The sequence below is a fragment of the Ahaetulla prasina genome, chromosome 7, assembly GCF_028640845.1.
Source record: "Ahaetulla prasina isolate Xishuangbanna chromosome 7, ASM2864084v1, whole genome shotgun sequence".
In the NCBI taxonomy this organism is placed as follows: Eukaryota; Metazoa; Chordata; class Lepidosauria; order Squamata; family Colubridae; genus Ahaetulla; species Ahaetulla prasina.
Genome location: NC_080545.1, coordinates 90,013,369 through 90,036,859, shown reverse-complemented (window position 1 = coordinate 90,036,859; position 23,491 = coordinate 90,013,369). Strand labels below are relative to the sequence as shown.

The 23,491-nt window shown below is 41.7% G+C and overlaps 1 protein-coding gene across 5 annotated transcripts in view; it reads left to right on the top strand.

The window, feature by feature from the left end:
• Nucleotides 1-23,491, top strand: part of LOC131202131 (solute carrier organic anion transporter family member 1C1-like) — a 43,103-nt gene that overhangs the window by 13,117 nt on the left and 6,495 nt on the right. For all 5 annotated transcript variants that reach the window (XM_058190764.1, XM_058190763.1, XM_058190766.1 and 2 more), the window contains 9 exons: nt 2,619-2,765; nt 3,934-4,032; nt 6,380-6,622; nt 9,212-9,376; nt 11,364-11,559; nt 14,278-14,443; nt 16,767-16,942; nt 19,695-19,759; nt 23,229-23,346. In XM_058190764.1, the coding sequence (XP_058046747.1) occupies nt 2,619-2,765; nt 3,934-4,032; nt 6,380-6,622; nt 9,212-9,376; nt 11,364-11,559; nt 14,278-14,443; nt 16,767-16,942; nt 19,695-19,759; nt 23,229-23,346 (1,375 nt within the window). The remainder of the gene's footprint in view (nt 1-2,618; nt 2,766-3,933; nt 4,033-6,379; nt 6,623-9,211; nt 9,377-11,363; nt 11,560-14,277; nt 14,444-16,766; nt 16,943-19,694; nt 19,760-23,228; nt 23,347-23,491) is intronic.

Sequence of the window (23,491 nt, the reverse complement as noted above, 5' to 3'; positions counted from 1 at the left end):
TGTGTGGGGGGAGACTTGCTTTATCTAGCACAGGGGTCTCCAATCTTGGCAACGTTAAGACTTGTGGACTTCAACTCCCAGAATCCCTCAGCCAGCTTTGCTGGCTGAGGAATTCTGGGAGTTAAAGTCCACAAGTCTTAACGTTGCCAAGGTTGGAGACCCCTGATCTAGCAGGGGTGGGGAATTATGGCCCTTTTATGACCTGTGGACTTCAACTCCCAGAATTCCAGAGAATGGCTGGCTCGGGAATTCTGCGAGTTGAAGTCCTCAAGTCATAAAGGAGGCCTAGTTCCCACACCTCTGAAAAGAGTGAGCACTCAGGTGTTAAGTATCCACACGGAAGTCTGGAAAAATTACCTAATTCTTTACATTTGTAATACCGTAAATCTGTTCTTTAGATGGTTCACATATTGTCCTTGTTTGCCTAGCAATCTCTACCATGATTTTCCAGTTTGATCGGGGTTTTTTTGCCCTTACAAATCAAAGGAAACTTTCTTGTTTAAAGTGGGCTCATTAAAAACTCAAGGTACGAAATAAACACTCTAAAGTTTAAGGACGTCATCTGAGAAAGCTTCAGAACAAAAGCCATATCGGACTTGATAGGTTTCTTGAAATGAAAAAAGCGGATGGGGTTAATTATTTGTCCCTTGAGAGAAATTAGTGTCAGTCTTTGAGGCTAAAATAGATGAAGCTAAAACATATGAAGAATGGTTGCAGGAATTGGGTATGTCTAGTTTAATGAAAGCCAAGAAATTAAAACATATTTGTCCTGGGGAGGAAAGCTATGGCAAATCTTGATAGCTTACTAAAATGCAGAGACATCACCGTGCCAACAAAAGTGTGTATAGTCAAGGCTATGGTTTTCCCAGTTGCAATGGATGACTGTGAAATTTGGACCATAAGGAAGGCTGAGTGCCAAAGAATTGAGGCCTTTGAACTAAGGTGCTGAAAAAGATTCCTGCAAGTCCCTTGGACTGCAAGGCGATCCAACTGGTCAGTCCTAGAGGAGATCAACCCTGACTGCTCTTTAGAAAGCCGGATCCTGAAGAAGAAACTCAAATACTTTGGCCACCTAATGAGAAGGAAGGACTCATTGGAGAAGAGCCTAATGCTGGAAAAGATTGAGGGCAAAAGAAGAAGGAGACAACAGAGAATGAGGTGGCTGGATGGAGTCACTGAAGCAGTAGGCATGAGCTTAAATGGACTCCAGAGGATGGTAGAGGACAGGAAGGCCTGGAGGAATGTTGTCCATGGGGTCGCGATGGGTCAGACATGACTTCGCAATTAAAAACAACAAAAGTTTAATGAAAAGAAGGACTAAGGGCTGATAGTAGTGTTCCAATATCAAAGGGGCTTCCATAAAGAAGAGAGGGGTTAACTTATTCTCCAAGGCACCTGAAGGTAGGACAAGAAGCAATGGATGGAAACTAATCAAGGGGAGAACCAACCGAGAAATAAGGAAGCATTTCCTGACAGAACAATTAATCAATGGAATGACTTGCCTCCAGAAGTTGTGGGTGTCCAACACTGGAGATTTTAAAGAAGAGATTGGCCAACCATTTGTCTGAAATCGTGTAGGGTTTCCTGCTTGAGCAGGGGGTTGGAGTAGAAGACCTCCAAGGTCCCTTCCAATTTTGTTATACTGTTATTCTCCCCCCAAAGTTACTTGTGCCCATTATGGGGGTGGGGGAGAAGAGATGACACTTACTGAGGACTTGTGAGGAAGTGCCTCTCCTGCCATCCATCAAAACTACTTCAGGTCTAAGAGTTCGCTTTTGCAATTGTTATCACCCTTGCTTGAACAATTCACCCACATCACAAGAACTAGAAACTTGTCTTAGAGTAGACATTGGCTTGCAAGGCTTGGAATTAGTGAACTTAAACGCCTGCTACAGGTAGTGCTTGACTTAAAATCATTCATTTAGTGACAGTTTAAAGTTACAACAGCACTGAAAAAAGTAGCTTACCATCAATTCTCACACTTATGACCATCATGGCATCCTCACAGTCAAAATTCATGCACTTGGCAACCGTGTGTATTTACAACGATTACAGTGTCCTAGATCATGTGATTACCATTTGCGACCTTCACAGCTAGTTTCCAACAGGCAAAGTCAATGGGGGAGGTTGGATGAGCTGGGGTGGCGCAGTGGTTAGAATGCAGTATTGCAGGCTACTTCTGCTGACTGCCGGCTGCCTGCAATTTGGCAGTTCGAATCTCACCAGGCTCTAGGTTGACTCAGCCTTCCATCCTTCCGATAAAAATGAGGACCCAGATTGTTGGGTGCAATATGCTGACTTTATAAACTGCTTAGAGAGGGCTGTAAAAGCACTGTGAAGCGATATATAAATCTAAGTGCTATTGCTATTCACTTAACAACCATGTGATTCATTTAGCAACTGCAGTGGTTCACTTAACACCCATGGTTAAAAGAAAGGTTGTAAAATCAAACGTCACTCACTTAACAACTGCCTCGCTTAGCAATGGAAATTCTGGTCCCAATTGTCTTCATAAGTCAAGGATTTACCTGTACTTTGGAAAGAAAATTGTAATGCTCAGGTAGTATTGTGATCAAGCTGTGGACCTCACAACGTCTTGGGACATCTTCTGTTTTCAGGATGTGAAAAAATGGCTAGTTCCTACTTGTGGGTCTTTGTGCTTGCTGGGAACCTTCTACGTGGAATTGGGGAAGCTCCTATCATGCCTCTGGGAATGTCTTACATTGATGATTTTGCCACAGAAGAAAACTCTGCCTTTTACATAGGTAAGATAAAGACTATCACCCTTTCTCTCCTGAATTTGAGTATTACAACTGAGGTGGGATCAAAGTTGTATCTATCCCAGCTCCCAGACTTCAACTCCCAGAATTCAACTCTGTCCAATGACTTCATTGACTGGGAACTCTGGGAGATGCAGTTCCAGCCTAGTTGGAAGGCACCTAGGGGGGAAGAAGGAGTGGGAGCTCAATTCTTGTCTTTAGTAAGTTCAAACCAGGGGTGAAATGCTCCCGGTTCAGACCGAATCTGTTCTGTCTCCTTCCCCACTTCGGATTAACGAGCTGGTCTTCAGCCAGTGGATTCACGGCTCCTATCAGTCCTGGCAGAGAAATCGCAGCTGCCTGCCAAAGATCAAACAAATGACTCACGTAGCAAGACTTTCAGCTCCTTTTGAAACAGTTCAGCTAAACTTTTGCTTCCCGTGGAGTGAGAGCAGTCTCAAAACTCCTTATATATCCTGTGGGGTAGGGCTCCTGCCCCACCCTTCCCTTTGATGATACCGCCTCTCTAATCTTCTGAAGCGTGGGTCAAGCCAAGCTTGATTATTATTATTGTCAGCTGGGTCTGAAGGCGTAGCCTGAGGAAGGGAGGAATCAGGGGATGATGGCCTCATTACGTCCTCCGACTGGTCTGGTTCTGGCTCCTGGAGCCGGGCCAAAGGAATTGGTGCTCCTGAGGTAAGCCTTACCGGCCCTTCCCCCTCACTCTCGGAGTCACTTTCGGGCATGGGGCCAGGTTCGGGGGCTGGAATCACAACAGGATCGGCCAATCCGGTAGCGATGGTGGCAGATGGTTCGGAGAACTGGTAGCAAAAATCCCTGTCCCTCCCCACCCAATGCCCAGTCGCCCGCTTCCCCACTTGCCGCTTCTTTTAAAAAATGCTTTTAAAAAGTAAAAAAAAATGCTCTGATGATCCCAGCTGAGCTTCCTGATCATCAGAGCCTATTTTTTTATCTTTTAAAAGCATTTTTTAATGCTTGCGCATGCGCAGCCAGCAAACCGGTAGTAAACCGGTTCAGATTTCACTTCTGGTTCAAACTGTGAGCAGTCAAAGTTGGTTTGATGCTGCCACCTGCTGTAGACCCCATTCCTCATCTGTAATTGAAGTCTTGTTCTGCAGGTGTTCGTGTACTTAGGTTAACTCATCTTTTGTAGGAACTGTACGGTCTGCAGGGATGTTTGGACCATCTCTCGGCTTTCTGCTTGGAGCTTTTTGTGCCAATTTGTGGGTAGACATTGGAGCAGTAAACCCAGGTAAGGAACAAGTATCATCGCCAATGTTTCTTCTCAGCCATTTTTGTCTTTTCATCTGGCAAACTTTTGCTAGCCAGACTTCAACGTTTTCATTTAATGAAGTCCTAGTAAGCAAACTTCAGATGCATCGGACAACATTATTGTCCAGACATTATTCCAAAGGAACTCTGGATCATAGTTTCTGACAATGTAAGAAAAGGTATGCATTGATTTTACATTGGTTTTATGAGATGGGGCGAATTAGTCCTTTCTGCCAATTTTATTTCGTTACACAACTTTCTGCCAATTTTATTTCGTTATAACAATACAAACAACATGCTTTGGGATTTAACAGTCATTTGGGAATAACTCACATCCTCTCCCCATATCCCCTCTGAGTCTATTAAACTGAGGTTTTAAGTTTTATATTTGTGGCTCGATAAGTATAGGAAGGAGAGAATGATATAAGAAAAGAACCACCAATGAATATTTAGACCACATTGCAGAGATCCTTCCCTAAGGACTTGATTACAACAAGCTAGACTAGGCTTAAAATAAACTTGCTTGCAATTTCATATGTCGTGAAAGCCCAGCTCTTGCCTTACCACTGAGTGTGAATGAGGCTATTACATGAAGCCATCCTATAGTTCAGTGATGGCAAATCTTTTAGACACCGAGTGCTCAGACTGCCCATGTGTGCATGCCCAAACTGAAAGGTGCACGCGTGCATGCATGAATGTGCGTGCCTGTGTGAATGTGCACATGCATGAACATGCATGTATGTGTGCATGCACAGATATGCGCACATGCGCAGCAGAGAGCCGAAGACCAGCTGGCCGGTGGGAGGCAGGGCATCCCAACACCGGAAGTGTGGCAAGAGGTAAGATTTTTTTTTTCGTGAGCTTCTGTTTCGTCGTTTGCAGGGAAACAGAAGCTCACGAAAGAAACGCCACAGAGATCTGACCTGGGGCGATGGTGCCTGTGCCAGGAGAGAAGGCTCTGCATACCACCTCTGGTACATGTGCCATTGGTTCACCATCACGGCTATAGTTGTTTCTGTGACAAGTGACTCATCCACAGAAAGTGAGTTAAGGCGTCAGACTAGAGATGGGGAGAGGGTGACTTCTAGTCTCGCCTACAAAGCCAGTTGGAAGACCTTGAGCCCGTCACTCTGTCTCAGCCCTAAGAAGGCGGTAATAGCAAACCACTTCTGAAAATCCTTGTCAAGAAAACTACAAGGCCATCTGCAAGAATCAGACACAATTGAGTGGCAGAAGAAAGCAACAACCCACAACCTACTGTGTTTCCCCGAAAATAAGACCCTGTCTAATATGTTTTTGAACTCTGAAATAAGCGCTTCGCCTTATTTTCAGGGAGGTCTTATTATTTTGGGACGCATGGAGCAAGATGGGGCTCCTCTTGCTGTCTTACCTGATTTCCAGCTCTGCGTTTAAATATTTTCAAGGAGGGCTTATTTTAGTGCATGCGCTCAAAAGCCCGATTGGTCTTATTATCAGGGGATGTCTTAATTCTGGGGAAACAGGGTACTTAACCTGGTTATTGGAAGAATCCAGTGTCTGAGCTTGTCTAATCGGTTGAATGATACACTAAGCAAGAGGTCAGGTTATGCACACGTAAAACAATATAACATTACAACATTATGATAATGGAACACCTTCAAATTTAGAGGAGCTGATAGGGTGCTGTTCAAATGGAACTGAACTGGGTGTTGTTAAACCACATTTAAAATTAAACATGCCATGTGAATACCATGAATGTTAAGTCCTGGTCAATCCAAGGGATGTACTTAATAGAAAATTTTTACATCATGGTCACCACGATGTAAAAAAAATGTTGAGACTCTAGAAAGAGTGCAGAGAAGAGCAATAAAGATGATTAGGGGACTGGAGGCTAAAACATATGAAGAACGGTTGCAGGAACTCGGTATGTCTAGTTTAATGAAAAGAAGGACTAGGGGAGACATGATAGCAGTGTTCCAATATCTCAGGGGTTGCCACAAAGAAGAGGGAGTCAAGCTATTCTCCAAAGCACCTGAGGGAAGGACAAGAAGCAATGGATGGAAACTGATCAAGGAAAGAAGCAACTTAGAACTAAGGAGAAATTTCCTGACAGTTAGAACAATCAATAAGTGGAACAACTTGCCTGCAGAAGTTGTGAATGCTCCAACATTGGAAGTTTTTAAGAAGATGTTGGATAACCATTTGTCTGAAGTGGTGTAGGGTTTCCTTTCTAAGCAGAGGATTGGACTAGAAGACCTCCAAGGTCCCTTCCAACTCTGTTAGTCTAAATTCTAAAATGTAGTAAGAGCCTTCATATGCAATTTTGCCTTCCCCCCTTTTTCTCCTAGATACGCTGACCATCAATTCCAAAGACATGCGTTGGGTTGGTGCTTGGTGGCTTGGAATGTTGATCTCTGGTGCCACCAGTTTCATGTCATCTCTCCCTTTCTGGTTCCTGCCTTACTCTTTGCCACAAGAAGGAGAACAAGTTGTTAAGAAGTCAACGGAAGTTTATGTAATCACTCAAGTCATCCCGAACAAAATGGAAGCTCCCAGACGGCCAGGGCTAAAGGTTTCAGAAGTTGCAAAAGGTGATTGAATGACCTCTTCACGAGTAGCTCATTCTGAGCTTTGCAACTAAAACTGTATTCTCCAAATCTTTTACTCAATTGCCAGAGTCACTTCTTAGAATGAGATGGACGGCATATCAATTTAATAAATGAATGCAAATGACATGGCTGTGTTTTCCAAAAAGACCTTTTTGGAAACTTGACCAGTTTTTAAACATGATTTTATTTTAAAAAATTACAATTAAAAGAGAAAAACTAATAGAAACAAATGGGAAGAGGAAAAAAAAGAAAGTGCAGGAAAGAAAAAAATAGAAAAATAGAAAAGAAAGAAAAAAATAAAGTACTGTAATATAAAAAAAGAAATTGTATATTTCTTTATAAAATGAGTTCCACCTTTATCACAAAAAGTATAAATAATTTTAGTAACTTATCACCTTCTTTGAAAATACAGCAAATATCTTCTTCCCATATCCAGCTCTTCTCTATAAACAAATCCTTAAACGCTTATCATTCAGTCCTAATCAGTAAAATCCATTAAGAGTTAGCAGAGATAACAACTTAGCTATTTTAACCTTGATCAAATAAACCAATTTTATATTCTTTTTTTACTTTTAAGGATATTGATCTTTAATCCCCCTGATTAAATTAGCCTTCAGATAATATCCTAGAATGGTTTTTTTTAAAAAGAATTTCCTTTGTCTTTTTCTCACAAAATTCTTCAAACCTTTAATAAGGTTTTTTTTTGAGGGGGGGGACAGCAATATTTCCAAATTAAATCCAATACCTAAAATTTATCCAGGTCATTCCTATGGTTTGTTTTCTGTATATCCCGTTTTATTATTAAGGCATTGGCTGATTTCATTTGTACAGCCAGGGTTGCATCTTTTTCCATATCGTTCTTCTAGGCTGACATTTTTAAATGCACTTTTCAGATCAGTCTGTCTTGTCCAGTAAAATTTGTTCCTCTTCCGTAACAGCTTTTAAACACAGTATCTATTGTGAAAGGCTTCCTTAAAATTAATTTATGCTCCATTGTTCACAATTGTTCAATATATCCAACATTAAAACACTTTGTGCATGCTCTTATTAATTAGTGAAATTTAATGGTCCTTCTCCTTTAAATGTAATTTTTTTATTCTTCCAGCTCCTATAGTGTCTGGCCTAAAATGTCACATCCTATCATTTCTTTTAAAGAGAACTGAAAACAACACCAAAATAAAAGTTCCCAGTCATGCTTTTGCTGCAAAAGAAGTTTTTAAGTCCTTAAACCTGTATTAAAACTCATTTCTCTAAAAACTGAAGGAAAGTCCATCGGTGCTGTAAAATTTGTTGATCCAAAAGTCCCTAGTAACTGAAGAGGTTTACAAGAGATTTCTAAAAGTGATTAGAAAAGTATGTCTCAGATGTCTAAATTGAATCCGGAAGCAGTGGTGGGATTTAGCTGGTTCGGCCTGGTTCAGGTGAACTGGATGCTAATTTTACATCTAGTTCGCCGAACCGGTAGTTGCAAGGACTGGCTGGACCCTCAACCCACCCTGACCCTCCCAGGAGTCTCCACACGACCCATTTTGTATGCAGGGCCTGTGTGGAGGCTCTGGGAGGGCGAAAAACAGGCCTCCCAGAAGTTCCGGAAGTCTGGAAATGGGCCTGTTTCTGACCTCCAGAGGCCTCCGAAGCCCGGGGCAGGCTGTTTTTGCTCTCCTCGAGGCTCAAGGAAAGCCTCTGGAGCCTGGGGAGGATGAAAAACGGGCCTACCGGAAGTACTGGAAGTCTGGAAATGGGCCATTTCTAGCTTCTGGAGGGCCTCTGGAGCCTGGGGGACGCTGTTTTCGCCCTCCCGGAGGCTCAAGGAAAGCCTCCAGAACCTGGGGATGGTGAAACCCACCCTCCGGTCATGGTGCAGGAATCTGAGTAGACCACGCCAACCATGGCCACACCCACCCAGCAACCGGGCAGAGAACCGGTTGCTAAAATTTTTGAATCCCACCCCTGTCCGGAAGTATCAGGTTTTTAAAGCTGTATGCTTTGGAAAGGATCTCTTTCTTGTTAGCATGTTGAGAACCTCTCTGAAAATGTCCTAGCTGTGAGTTATGGGAGTGCAGTGATTAGAATGCAGCATTGCAGGATAACTTTGCTCCCCTTGCCAGGAGTTCGATTCCTTAGATTCTGATCGGCTCCAAGTTGACTCAACCTTCCATCCTTCTGAAGTCAGTAAAATGAGGATCCAGATTGTTGGGGGCCAATATGCTGACTCTGTAAACTGCTTAGAGCAGGCTGTAAAGCACTGTGAAGCGGTATATAAGTCTAAGGGCTATTGCTATTGCTAGCTCACTTTGACCCTGGTACTGATTTTGCTGGGACTATAATGTCCAATTAGCCCTGTCGGATGAGTCATGCCAATAAATCTTAACTCTTGTGATGATTCTATTCCAATCATGTTAATTAATGATTTACTAAATGACTTGATTCTATAATCCATGATTTTTCCTCCTTGTAAAATCATATATTTTTTTCATTACAAATTTGAACAAAAATCAAAACTAGCTTCAGGGCTAATGGACTTGAATTTGGTTATCCTTTTAGTTTATTTATTTATTTTTGCTATTCCAGATTTCTTCCCTACTTTGAAAAAGCTGTTTGGAAACCCCATCTTCCTGATCTATTTGCTCCTTACAATCCTCCAGTACAATTCTCTGGTTGGCGTTATAACCTTTGAATCGAAGTTTATGGAGCAGCAGTTCAACATCGCAGTTTCAAGAGCCATCTTTCTTATTGGTAGATGAAACTCTTCTTTTTTCTTATCCATACATCTTCCTCCTTCTATTTTCTCCCCAACAACAAGTCTTTTGAGAGAGGTTGGGCTGAGGGACATCGATTGGCCTAAAGATACCCAGCTGGCTTTCATGGATAAGGCAGGATTAGAATTCACAGTCTCCTGGTGATTGGCTTTGATGCCTAAGCTAGAATTGGAACTCACCATCCCAAAGTAATTGGCCTAAAGCCACCCAGCTGGTATTCATGTCTAAGATGGGACTAGAACTCACTGCCTCCTGGTGATTGGCCCAAAGTCACACAGCTGCCTTTCATGGGCTAAGGGGAGACTAGAACTCACAGTCTCCCGGTTTCTAATTTGGTGCCTTAACCATTACACAAAACTAATAGATATTCCATGAAACTGAGCAGGCACACAAGATATATTGGTGGACATCCTTTTACTGTGAGAGTGAAATCTGCATGAATAGGGATGAGCTTTGGATAGTAGAGAGAAAGAGGAAGAGCAGGACAGAAGGCAGCGGTAGGCTTCAAAAATTTCAGCAATGGGTTCTTTGCCCAGTTGCTGGGTAGGCAGAGCCATGGTGGGCGTGGCCTAGTCGGCCTCCTGTACCACAGTAGGGGGGGTTGGATGTTTTCGCCCTCCCCAGGCTCCGGAGACTTTCCTCAAGCCTCTGGGAGGGCGAAAACTGCCTTTCCCAGGCTCCAGAGGCCCTCCGGAGGCTGGAAATGGGCCTGTTTCCAGCCTTTCAAATTTTTCTGGAGGCCCGTTTCCCCCCTCCCTGAGCCTCCGCACAGTCCCTGCACTTACCTCGCATCTAAAATGGGCCACGTGGAGACTCCTGGGAGGGGAGGGGCAGGGTGGGGTGGGCAGGGCCAGCCAGGGTGGGATTTGGAGGTTCTCCAAACCATCCATAATGTTAGCTATGGGTTCTCCGAACCCAGGCGAACCCGTAGCAGCCCACCCCTGATAGAAGGAAAGGCCAAAGAATATAGCAAGAAATGAGGATGCCAGAGACAGCAGGAGTGTTAAGAGAGAAAAGAGTGGCCAGTCTCAATTTTGGTTCTGACCAGACTCATCAAATTTGATTCTGGCCTCACCCACAGCTGGTGTTGTCTTGTGACCCTGCCAAAACGAGGCAGATAATTATTACAGGTAGTTCTTGGCTTACAACAACAACCGAGTTCAAAATTTCTAAGCAAGACGGTTGTTAAGGGAGTTTTGCCTCATTTTGCAACCTGCAGTTCTCAAGTGAATCACCGCGGTTGTTACCCGGTTGTTAAGTGATTCTGGCTGCTCCATTGACTTTGCTCATCAGAAAGTCACAAAAGGGTTATCTCACGTGACCCCAGGCCATTCATTACAACTGTCGTCAATGTGAGTCCGTGGCCCAGATTGCATGACTGCTGGGATACTGAAAGGGTCGTTAGTGTGAAACGTGGTCATAAGTCCCTCTTTTCAGTGCCGTGGTAACTTGGAATGCTCACTAAACAAATGGTTGTAAGTCGGGGACTCCCTGTACTCCTGACAGTGGGTTATGGTAACAGTTATTCTGAAGAATAATAGGGACGGGGTGGCTCAGGGGCTAAGACGCTGAGCTTGTCGATCGAAAGGTCGGCACTTCAGCGGTTCGAATCCCTAGTGCTGCGTAACGGGGTGAGCTCCTGTTACTTGTCCCAGCTTCTGTCAACCTAGCAGCTCGAAAGCATGTAAAAAATGCACGTAGAAAAAATAGGGACCACCTTTGGTGGGAAGGTAACAGCGTTCCATGCGCCTTTGGCGTTGAGTCATGCCGGCTACATGACCACGTAGATGTCTTCAGACAGGGCTGGCTCTTCGGCTTTGAAACGGAGATGAGCACCGCCCCCTAGAGTCGGGAACGGCCAGCACATATGTGCGAGGGTAACCTTTACCCTTATTCTGAAGAAGGAAATGTGTTTTGTGTTCAGCGACGTGTGTGATGATGTCATTGCTCCCTTTCCGTCGTAGGTGTGATCGTCTTACCTATCACCATTGTGGGAATGTTCCTGGGAGGTTATATCATCAAGAGGTTCAAACTGCACATCGCGGCCATGGCAAAGTTTGCCTGCATCACCTTCATGACAGGCTTCCTGTTAAACCTCTTCTACTTTGGTGCCAGTTGCCAAGTGCTTCAAGTGGCTGGTTTGACCGTCAACTATTCTGGGTTTGTCACCTGGTTCCTCTTTTGGGGGTGATGGGAGGAAGAGGCAGTTAATGCATGTTTTAGAGCCACAGTGGCGCAGTGGTTAGAGTGCAGTACTGCAGGCGACTTCTGCTGCCTGCCGGCTGCCTGCAATTTGGCAGTCCGAATCTCACCAGGCTCAAGGTTGGACTCAGCCTTCCATCCTTCCGAGGTGGGTAAAATGAGGACCCAGATTGTTGGGGACAATAGGCTGACTCTGTAAACCGCTCAGAGAGGGTAAAGCACTGTGAAGCGATATATAAATTTATGCTATTGCTATTTCTTATGCATGTTTTCTGATGCATGTTTTCTAGTGCATGTAGTATATTCTAATGCATTGCTCCCTCCCTCTCAGATGGGTACCAGGCAGAAACGTTGTCCTATATTTTGCCCCCCACTTTCTCATTTAATTTGATTTCCATCAAAAGTAGCCTGGGACATTTCTTTCAATGGGGAAGAGAAGATCTTAGTAATTCTCATTGTTGGAATGGGAAGTTCTTGCAATTGTTTGCAAGAACTTCCAATATCTGTGTTCAAGGGCTGGTTTGACTGCCAGCTATTCTGGGTTTTTCACCTGCTGTTCCAATATCTCAGTGTTCCAATATCTCAGTGTTCCAATATCTCAGTGTTCCAATATCTCAGTGTTCCAATATCTCAGGGGCTGCCATAAAGAAGAGGGAGTCAAGCGATTCTCCGAAGCACCTGAGGGTAGAACAAGAAGCAATGGGTGGAAACTAACCAACCAGCCTAGAACTAAGGAGAAACTTCCTGACAGTTAGAACAATTAACCAGTGGAACAACTTGCCTCCAGAAGTTGTGAATGCTCCAACACTGGAAGTTTTTAAGAAGAGATTGGACAACTATCTATCTGAAGTGGTGTAGGGTTTCCTGCTAACCACAGGGTTAGATTAGAAGACCTCCAAGGTCCCTTCCAACTCTATTATTCTATTCTATTCCTTTACAAGAAGGTCAAGGGTTGTGTGGGAATGGCCTGGCCTTCATTGTCACTTCATCTACCCAGTGGCCGAAAGCCTCTGGGGAGGAGAGCGCCAAAGGGCATGATCTACACATGGGAAGAAAAAGAGCCGAGATTAGCAGAGACAAAAGGCATGTAGAGGAACAGGCAACGAAAAGACACCATAACCCTCGATTTACAACAGTTCATTTAGTGAGCATTCAAAGTTATAACAGCACTGAAAAATGTGACTTATGACTGTTTTTCATGGTTACGATCCCCATGATCGTGTGATCAAAATTCAGACGCTTGGCCACTGGTTCATACTTATGACGGTTGCTGTGTCCCAAGGTCACCTTTTGCGACCTTCTGATGAGCAAAGTCAATGCGGAAGCTGGATTCACTTAACGATCGGGTTACTAAGTTATCAACTGCAATGATTCACTTAACCAATGCGGGAAGAAAGGTCGTAAAATTGGGGCAAAACCCACTTGACACATGTCTCACTTAACAACAGACATTTTGGGCTCAATTGTCATCGTACGTCGAGGACTACCTGCAGATCTTAGCTCTCTTTCTAGACCAGGGGTCTCCAAACTTGGGAAATTTAAGACTTGTGGACTTCAACTCCCATTGTGGAATTCTGGGAGTTGAAGTCCACAAGTCTTAAAATTCCCAAGTTTGGAGACCCCTGATCTAGACCTTGCTGCCTTATTGCCCATTGTGGTCAATAGCTCCCAAGGAGTCAGGGACACTAGAGCCACACATTTGCCAATGTAGAGTAGCTTCCCAGATACTTGTCCTTTTGAAATCTCTCTTTTTCAATTTGGAAAAGATCCAGTAGGAATTCGTCCAATCGGGATTTTTTTTTTCCTATCCAGGAGCTTCAGAGTGATGATCAGACAAGAATCAGAAAATAGCAACACTAGCAAATACTCACCACCATCTCTAACAGTAAACTACAGCTAGTCCAGTGGTGGGATTCAAATAATTTAACAACCGGTTCGCCCAAACTGGTGTGAACCGGCTGAATCCCACCACTGAGCGAACCGGCTGAATCTCACCACTGAGCTAGTCCTTGACCTATAACTGACCATTCAAAGTTACAACCAAAGCAAAAAGAGGCCTTATAACAAACATCTGAAGTTCTGACATTTATCCCCCTCCGGTCACATGACCGCAGTTCAGCATTTCTGGTTTTCGGGAAAAACTGAGCCCATAACTAACCATGGTTTCACTTAATGGCTGCGGTGTTCACTTAACTGCCATAAAAAGGTAGTAAAATCTGATCGGTCACGTGACTGATCCATTTAACAAACATTACGACTTATGATCATAAGGGGCAGCTTTCACTGTGCAGTTGTAATTCGAGGACTGTCCATAAGGTGAGGGCGGAGTGGGGAGGGGAACCACTGAGAGAGAATTTGGAATGAAACCCTCAATCATCCTGAGGTTAACATAGAAAACATAAACCTCTTTCCCTGGGATGATTTTTCCATAAAAAGGTACAAAGTAAATTAAAGCACAGCATTAATGGTTGTAGGGGGACGACGGCACATTATCATTCCAACAGATTCAGGAGTGTTCTTTCTGGGAGAATTCAGTCTTATTGGCCTGTTTTGGGATCCTTCTATCTTGCATTGGGTTATTTTCCAGCATTTTGTTATTCTTCTGCAATAGTTCTTCCAGAATAGGTCTACCTTTCCCTCTTTGGATTGATGATGGCTCCATCACTCCTCTTTTAGCATCAAAGAAGTCTCCTTCTCCAAAGAGAAGCCGTTATCTGCCTGCAACTCTAACTGCGGCTGTGAAACGACCCACTGGGACCCAGTTTGTGGAGACAACGGAATCACCTACATGAACCCATGTTTAGCTGGCTGCAAAACGTCCATGGGAAGTGGAAAGGATTTGGTAAATGTAGAGATGTTATACTGTATCCCTACAATGGAAAGGAAATATGTTCTCATTATCTATCCTCTCTCTCTCTCTCTCTCTCTCTCTCTCTCTCTCCCTCTCATATCTTTTTGTCTGTCTATATATTTTATCTATATCTATCTATGATCTATATCTATCTATATCTATTTATATCTATCTATATCATCTCTATCTATTTATCTATCTATCATCTCTCTCTCTCTCTCTATCATCTCTATCTATTTATCTATCATTTATATCTCTATCTATCATCTATAGCTATCTATCTCTATCATCTCTATCTGTTTATCTATCTATCATCTATATCTATCATCTATAGCTATCTATTTATCTATCTATCTATCTATCTATCTATCTATCTATCTATCTATCTATCTATCTCTATCATTTATCTTTATCATATATCTCTATTTATCATCTATATCTATCTCTATCATCTCTATCTATCTATCTATCTATCTATCTATCTATCTATCTATCTGTCTGTCTATCTATCTATCTATCTATCTATCTATCTATCTATCTATCTATCTATCTATCTATCTATCTATCTATCTATCTATCTATCTATTTTACTTATTGATTAAATTTATGTGCCGCCCATCTCACTGCCCAAAGCGATTCTAGGCAACTTCATGCTGAACGTCATGTTGTTGGAGCTAACGGCACAATGGCCTCTCCTGATTTTTCCACCAACTTCCTGGAAATCCAGAAGAAGATTCCATATGGACAATAAAGGGTAAAACAAGTCAATATGGTTGACAGAAGAGAGCAAACCCCACACTCACTCACACTGATGATGTTACTTAGTTGGATAATGAAACGTCTTCAGGAAAATAACTAAGCATCAAGGACTCCAAAGTTCAATCCTGAGCTACGAATGGAATGGAACGGAATAGAATAGAATAGAATAGAATAGAATAGAATACCCATTCCCTTCTACCCCTGATAATGTTACCTGGTTGGGTAATTAAACATCTCCAAGAAAATAACCAAGCTCAGAGATCGTTAAGGGCCAACATGGTGTCAGAAATTGTACAACGTCTTACCTCTTTTTTACATTCAATAGCACGGTTGCAGCCATCATCCTGATCTCTCCCATGAGCATCCTTCTTCCATTCTTTCAACGATAATTACTAGACTTGCTGGAGGGAAGGTTAAATAGCAAGGAGAACTTGTCATGCAACCAAAGAAAATGCCATTTCTTCTCAAAGGCTCAGAGAATGCAACTGGCTTTCCTGATTGACCCTATGTCATAACAAGGTCAAGGGACACGTTGCATTTATTCCCCTTTTTAAAATAAATCCCTGGAAATCCCATCAATAATTTAGGAAGCATATCTCTAATTCTCCAAATTGGGGCTACTTGGAAGGATCTGAGGACAGATGAAGACCTAGCAATTACTAAACCATATGAAGAACGGTTGCAGGAACTGAATACGTCTAGTTTAATGAAAAGAAGGACTAGGGGTGACATGATAGCAGCCCTCCGGTATTTAAGGAGCTGCCATAAAGAAGAGGGGGGAGGTGTCAACCTATTTTCTAAAGCACCTGAAGGCAGGACAAGAAACAATGGATGGGAACTAATCAAGGAGAGAAGCAACCTAGAACTAAGGAGAAATTTCCTGACAGTTAAAATAATTAATCAGTGGAACAACTTACCTCCAGATGTTATGGCTGCTCCATCACTAGAGACTTTTAAAAAGAGATTGGACAACTATTTGTCTGAAATGATATAGAGTTTCCTGCTTGACCAGGATTTGGACTAGAACAGGGGTCTCCAACCTTGGCAACTTTAAGCCTGGAGGACTTCAACTCCCAGAATCCCCCAGCCAGCAAAGCTGGCTGGGGAATACTGGGAGTTAAAGTCCTCCAGGCTTAAAGTTGCCAAGGTTGGAGACCCCTGGACTAGAAGACCTCCAAGGTCCCTTCCAACTCTGTTATTCTGATGCAGCAACTAAAACCTAGTTCATAACCCGGATATATTTATCGTGGCTTTATTGTACAATTGATACTCTGTGGTACAAGTTTGATTGATGTAGTTGATTAATACTTAGGGGCAGAGAACAAGATCATTATTAAATGATAATTTACCTTATTTTTACACTCCACATTGGCAAAGCAGGGGTTGGACTAGAAGACCTCTAAGGTCTCTTCCAACTCAGATAGTCTGTTAACTTTGGAAATGATTAACATTCCTAGAAACCATTAATTACATTGCTTGCATACAATTGCGCAGCTAGAGATTTGGAAATGAAGACCGCTCCTAACACTTACTTCAGTTTTCTTTTATCTTGCAGGTATTCCAAAACTGCAGTTGTCTAGGAGTTTCAGGAGCTGGTAATTTCTCTGCAGTTCTGGGTCAATGTCCAAGGGATAATTGTACCAAAGAATTCCCTTACTTTTTAGTGTTGTTGTCCATAATTGCTTTTATCTTCTCATTGGGAGGAACGCCAACGTATATGCTTATGTTTAGGTGAAGACTTTTTTATTCTTTCTTTCATTCTTTTTTAAAGCACGGGGGGGTGGGCAAAATGTAAAATTACTGTAAAAAAAAATGCTGTAAAAAATACCATAAAATCATGCCCTTCCGTCTGTTGCTTGTTTTGCAGTTCCTTCTAAGGGTTAAAAAGCAGTTCTCAGATTTCAAACACATTATTGTATTTTATTTCCTTTTATTGATTGTGCCCGCTTCAGCACAGGTAGTCCTCAACATATGGCCAGTTGCCTAACAATTGTTCTAAGTTACGACAGACCAAACCTTGGGCTACCATGAGCCATGGTGGCGCAGTGGTCAGAATGCAATATTGCAGGCTAATTCTGCCAACAGTTCTGCCAACTGTGGGGAGTTCGATCCTCACCAGGCTCAAGGTTGACTCATCCTTCTATCCTTCTGAGGTCTGTAAAATGAGGACCCAGATTGTTGGGGGTGATAGGCTGACTCTGTAAACTGCTTAGAGAGGGCTGAAAAGCACTGTAAAGAGGTATATAAGTCTAAATGTTAGTTCTAGTGCTACTAACGATCTGGAATTCAAAATTCCAACAATTGATCATCCCACAGTCATGTGACTAAACTGGTCACTCAGCAATAAGGATGCATTGTCCAACACTCCACAGTCACATGCTGACATTTTATGATGGTTTTGCCCATAAAACTCCTGGCATTTACCTCTGGCTTTCAGTAAAATTGCACCCACAGCAAACCACTGGTTTGCTTAACAACTGTGTGTGGAGATTCTCAATCATCCAGGTCATGGTTGTCCCAAAGGCGGGGTTTTTTTTTAAGAGGCAACTGGACTTTTTGGTTTTTAGAATAGAATAGAATAGAATAGAATAGAATAGAATAGAATAGAATAGAATAGCTGTTGTGTCTGCGCCCCCCGAGCAGGGCCTCCTGCCAGAAAGTGACTTGGAGCCGGGCCTCCTGCCAGAAAGTGACTTGGAAAGTGAGGGGGAAGGGCCGTCAGGACTTACCTCAGGAGCACCAGCTTCCCTGGCTCAGCTCCAGGAGCCAGAGGCAGGCCAAGTGGATGAGATAACGAGGCCTCCGTCCCCTGACTCTTTCCTAACCCCAAGGCCAAGCCTTCAGACCCAGCTGATGGCAATCAGGCTTGGTTGGACCCTAGGTTTCGTAGGCAGGAGAGGAGGGAACAACAGAAGCAGGGGTGGGGCAGGCTTAGGAAGTACTGAGTCATGGAACCACACCCCACAGGATATAAAGGCAGTGAGCACTGCTGTGTTTCTTCGTAGCAGGTAAATCAATTGATTAACTAAGAGCTGAAGTTTGTTCCTGAATGACTCACCAGCGTCGAGGGAGATATCAGAGAACTTGGCAGACGTTCGCTATTCTGCTGCCAGAGTTGATAGTGCCGGCTAATTAAGCCCTCGTTCGGACGGAGGTGAGGGAGGACAGAACAATAACAGAGTTGGAAGGGACCTTGGAGGTCTTCTAGTCCAACCCCCTGCTTAGTCAGGAAACCCTACACCACTTCAAACAAATGGTTATCCAACATCTTCTTAAAAACTTCCAGTGTTGGAGCATTCACAACTTCTTTTCTTTGAAGGCGTTTCGCTTCTCATCCAAGAAGCTTCTTCAGCTCTTCCATTCTCCACCATCCAGTCAGGGCTGAAGAAGCTTCTTGGATGAGAAGTGAAACGTCTTCAAAGAAAAGCCAGAAAGGCCAGTTGCCTCTTAAAAAAAGCACCTTTGGGACTTAACAACTGTGGCGTTTGCTGAATGACTGAAGTATTCATTTTATGATCGTGATGTTTGCTTTAATGAATGAAGGTAAATATATGCATCCTAGGATAATGTTGCAGGATCCAGTGTTTGCTTTAAGATCACAGTTGTGGCTTTCAACCACAACAGGTCTTAAAATCAGGTTGATCACATGACCAATCTGTTTTATAGCTGTCATGATTGCAGGCCCCATTATAGTCATAAGCCAAGGACTTATGACTTATAACAAGTAATGCATTGTTGAAATCCAATGATATTTTTTTTTACAACTGCTATTATAGTTCCCAGTGAAATTTCTAGATATGGAAACATATTGTTACACAAGTCAATTTTCCTGAATCAAAATTTGTAATTTTACATCACCAGGATTTGCTCTCACTTATTTATTTAATTTTTAATCCAAAGACTTGAGGATGAATACTCACTGTTTAAATATTAATATGAATACAACACTGTTTAAACATTAGAATAGAATTTAAACATTCTACAAAATGATACAAAGATTAAAATGACATTAACAAATAGGACAAGGAGAAAACATTTATTCATGTTTACGAGCATTTAAGGATATTTAATTCATGCTGATGGATTTTTTTTTCAATGGGTGAACTTTAAGCCTGTGCTTAATTTGAGTCATGACTGAGTTGATGTTTGATTACGCACCATTCCAGCTGGTTTTAATTCTGAACCATACTGGGAAATCATGCTGACTAGCTTGTTTTCAGATTTCATTTCTTTCTTTATTATTATTATTTTTATTAAGATTTTTTTCTCACTAAAAGACAAATTTAAAGCAAAAGAAATAAGAGAAAGAAAAAAAAGAAAAAAGGGGGAAAAAACAGAAAGAAATGATAGAAAAAGAAAGAAATTTAAAAAAATTTCTAACCAATATTTACGATCTTATTTTCTTTCTTCCCTCTAGAATGCATTTATTTCAATATTCCTTAACTAAACTCACTTTTGAACTTCTCTCCCTCATCTTTTTCAGATCGGTTTCACCAGATTTGAAATCTTTTGCAGTGGGCATTGAAGCTTTATGTGGAAGAATCCTTGGTAAATAGATTCCGATTTCATTTTAGTTTTTAAGCAGATAACCTTATCTATTATCCATGAGATGCTCAAAATTTTGGAGAGAAACTGAGTAATGTGGTATCTTTAAAAGTAACACAGCCTGATCATCTTTCTTCTAAATATATTCCATTCAATTGTCTTGTCATTTTGAGTGAAATTGGCCCTCAGGATAATGTCAATTTCCGGAGAACTGTTTTAAAGCTGTTGGTGATGAAGGCATAGACACTCCACTCTTTTAAGCTTCTCTTGTTTAGTTAAGTCTAACTCAATTTAGGCAAAACCTCTGGACCAGTTTGGCAATTCTTGAAAAGGCTAACTTGAAAAGGCTGGGCTTCTTCAGTCTAGAGACTGCAAGCTGCCATTGGACAATTTCTTGCTGCTGTCACATCATTTTCTTAATCTCTCTTGGCTGATAGAACTCCAGGAGAACCCATAGGGAAGCAGTGGTCAAATAATTCAAGATGGCAGCCTACTGTCACTTTATTGACCATCAATTGTGTTGTAAATGTTGTACCTTGATGAACGTATATTTTCTTTTATGTACACTGAGAGCATATGCACCAAGACAAATTCCTTGTGTGTCCAATCACACTTGGCCAATAAAATTCTATTCTATTCTATTCTTTACCATCTTAACCTCTCTTGATTGACAGAACCCAAGAGAGAATCCATAGGGAAGTGGTGGTCAAATAATTTAAGATGGCAGCTACTGTCACTTTACCTTTTAATCTCTCTCTTTTTTTTTATTCAAAAAGTTTTACAGAAAATTCCCCCCCCCTTTCCCCCCCTCCCCTCCCTCCTCCCTTCATACACCCCCGACTTCCCGGAACGAGCACAAGGTATAGTTAAAAATAAAACAAACATATGCTAAAAAAATTTCGTCCCAACTTAATTATACCCCTACAATCATCAATTCCTAACTTCCCCCGAAAACAATCAAAAATAATACATCATAATCATTCAAAAACAGTCTGATAACTCTTAGTCTGATATCTACTTTGAATATAGTCAATCCATTTTTTCCATTCCTTTTAAGTATCTTTCTTGCATATTGTCTTTCAAAAAGGCTGATATCTTCGCCATCTCAGCCAAATTGGCAACTTTCAATATCCATTCTTCTATTGTAGGTACTTCTTTTTTCTTCCACTATTGTCCTATTAGTAATCTTGCTGCTGTTATTAGATTTAAAATCAATTTAGTCTCAATTACTGTACAGTCCGTAATAATTCCCAACAGAAAAAATTGCGGCAGGAATTTTATCTTCTTTTTCAAAACATTTTGTAAAATCCACCAAATTTTTATCCAAAAGGCCTTTATATCCTTACAAGTCCACCAAATATGAAAATATGTAGCGTCATCACAATTACATCTCCAACATTTTGCTTGCATATCTGGATACATACACGATAATTTCTTAGGATCTAAATGCCATCTATAAAATATTTTATAAAAATTTTCCCTGTGACTGCGTGAATTTAACATTTCTAACCCAAATTTTTTCCCAAATTTCCAATAATATTGGCTCCTGAAAATTTTGTGCCCACTTTATCATACAGTCCTTTACCAAGTCCCTTTCAGAACCTATTTCAAGTAACACATTATACAATCTCTTTATATGTTCCTGAGACTGATTTCTAATTTGCTTTACCAAATTTCCCTCGTTCTGCTCTATACCAATTTTCTGATCTTCCTTCCATCTAGCATGTAGTTGCTCATATTAAAACCAAGTATAATTTTTCTCTTCTTCTTTTAGTACGTGCAGAGATTTTAATTGCAAATTACCTCTTTCAGTATACAAAAGATCTTTATATGTAATCATTTCCTGATTCTGTTCTATATTTATATTCTCTATTACCTTTTAACCTCTCTTGATTGACAGAATCTTAAGAGAATCCATAAGAAAGTGGTGGTCAAATAATTCAAGATGGCAATCTACTGTCATTTTGTCTTCTTAACCTCTCTTGACTGGCAGAAACCCAAGACAAATCCATAGGGAAGCAGTGGTTAAATGATTCAAAATGGCAGACACACCTGCACAGTCAAAACCCTGCTCCTTTTTTTCCCATCACACATATAAAAAAGAGGAGGGCCTCATGATCACTTATCAATTTCATTATTTTACCTTTGTCCTCCATGTGATGTTACTGTGAGCAACAATCACAGATGCTGCCATTGCTTGTAACATTTCATGAGGGAAATCCTTGCTGCACTCTTTTAAAACAAATGCTAAAGTGGTAATCAACCAAATTGGTCATTTAAAAATAAACAAGATGGCGGTCCTGATTGTTCTTCGAATTGACCAGGGTTTGCATCTCAGCATTCCACCAGCAAAGTTATTAAAAAAGAAGAAAATGCATAGCGGCACCAAATGAGCATGTACAGATAGTCCTCAATTTACAACCCGTTAGCAACCATTCAAAGTTATGACAGTCCTTCCCACAGGTACTTATGACCTGACTAACCTACATTTACATCCATTTTTAGTGTCCTGTGGTCTCATGACATCATTTTACAATGTTTTTTTGTCGAAAATTGGCATTTACTTCTATCTTTCAGCAAAAAATAAGGCCATAATGGGTTTGCATTACAACCTTGATGGCCACTTGACCATCCCAAAAAAGCAATCTTACAAATGGTCATGTGGTAACTTATTTTATGACTGTCATGACTTAGTACCATAATGGGCACACTCCATTACCAGTTGTAGGTTGGCGACTATCTGTACTATGAACCAGCTGAACCAGACAGTTTATCACCTGGCTCAGGTGATTTATACAGGAGGACAACATGTTGAAAGTGGAGGATCAAAATGTGCCTGTAGATGTCATTTGGGACAGGAGTTAGAATAGGATGTCCGTTCCACATAATTTATATATACATCCAGTAGTTCAGTGATGGGATTCAGCCAGTTCGCACCTATTTGGGAAAGCCGGCTGTTAACTTTCTAAGAGAAAGTTTCGGAGAACCAGTTGTTGGAAGAAATCTCCTTTTGTTTTTCTCCACTTTACAGGGCTAATCCTGTAAGGAAGGAGACATTCTGGTGGTGTTTCTAGCCTAATCTTTATTGCCCTGCTTACAGAAACTGCCTCTCTGGTTAACCCTTATTACATTGTAACAGCTAAGGCGAAGCGCCCATCGACGTGAGCGACGTTAAGATGGCCACACCCACACGGTCACATGACCACCAAGCCGTATCTACCCAGCTCTGTCATTAGGGCAGAGAACCGGTTGTTAAATTATTTGAATCCCACACTGCAGTAGTTGCTACACAGTCTGGAAATACAGCTCCAACCACAGTCCTTTGCACTTCCTACTCCTTGCTTCCTTTTTAGGAGTTTAACCGAAGTCATTAAGTTCTCACTGCACATACTCAGCCATTGAGTTTTTGTTCTTCTCAAGCCTTGCTGAGTAAGTCAGTTCTGCCTTATGTGTTTCTTTTGTCCTATTTCAGGAGGGCTTCCTGCACCGATTTACTTTGGAGCTTTGATTGACCAAACCTGCTTGAAATGGGGTGTGAAAACCTGTGGTGGATCTGGGGCTTGCAGAGTTTATGATACCAAAGCATTCAGGTAAGTCTCAGGGGAAGAAAAGAGTCTACAGCTCTAAAATTGTGAATGTCTGCTGTGTTGGGTGTGGATGAGTAAATCTGTTTTCACACCTTAAATAGGGTGAAGATGACCTTTCATAGAATACATGTCACATGTTGACAAGTCT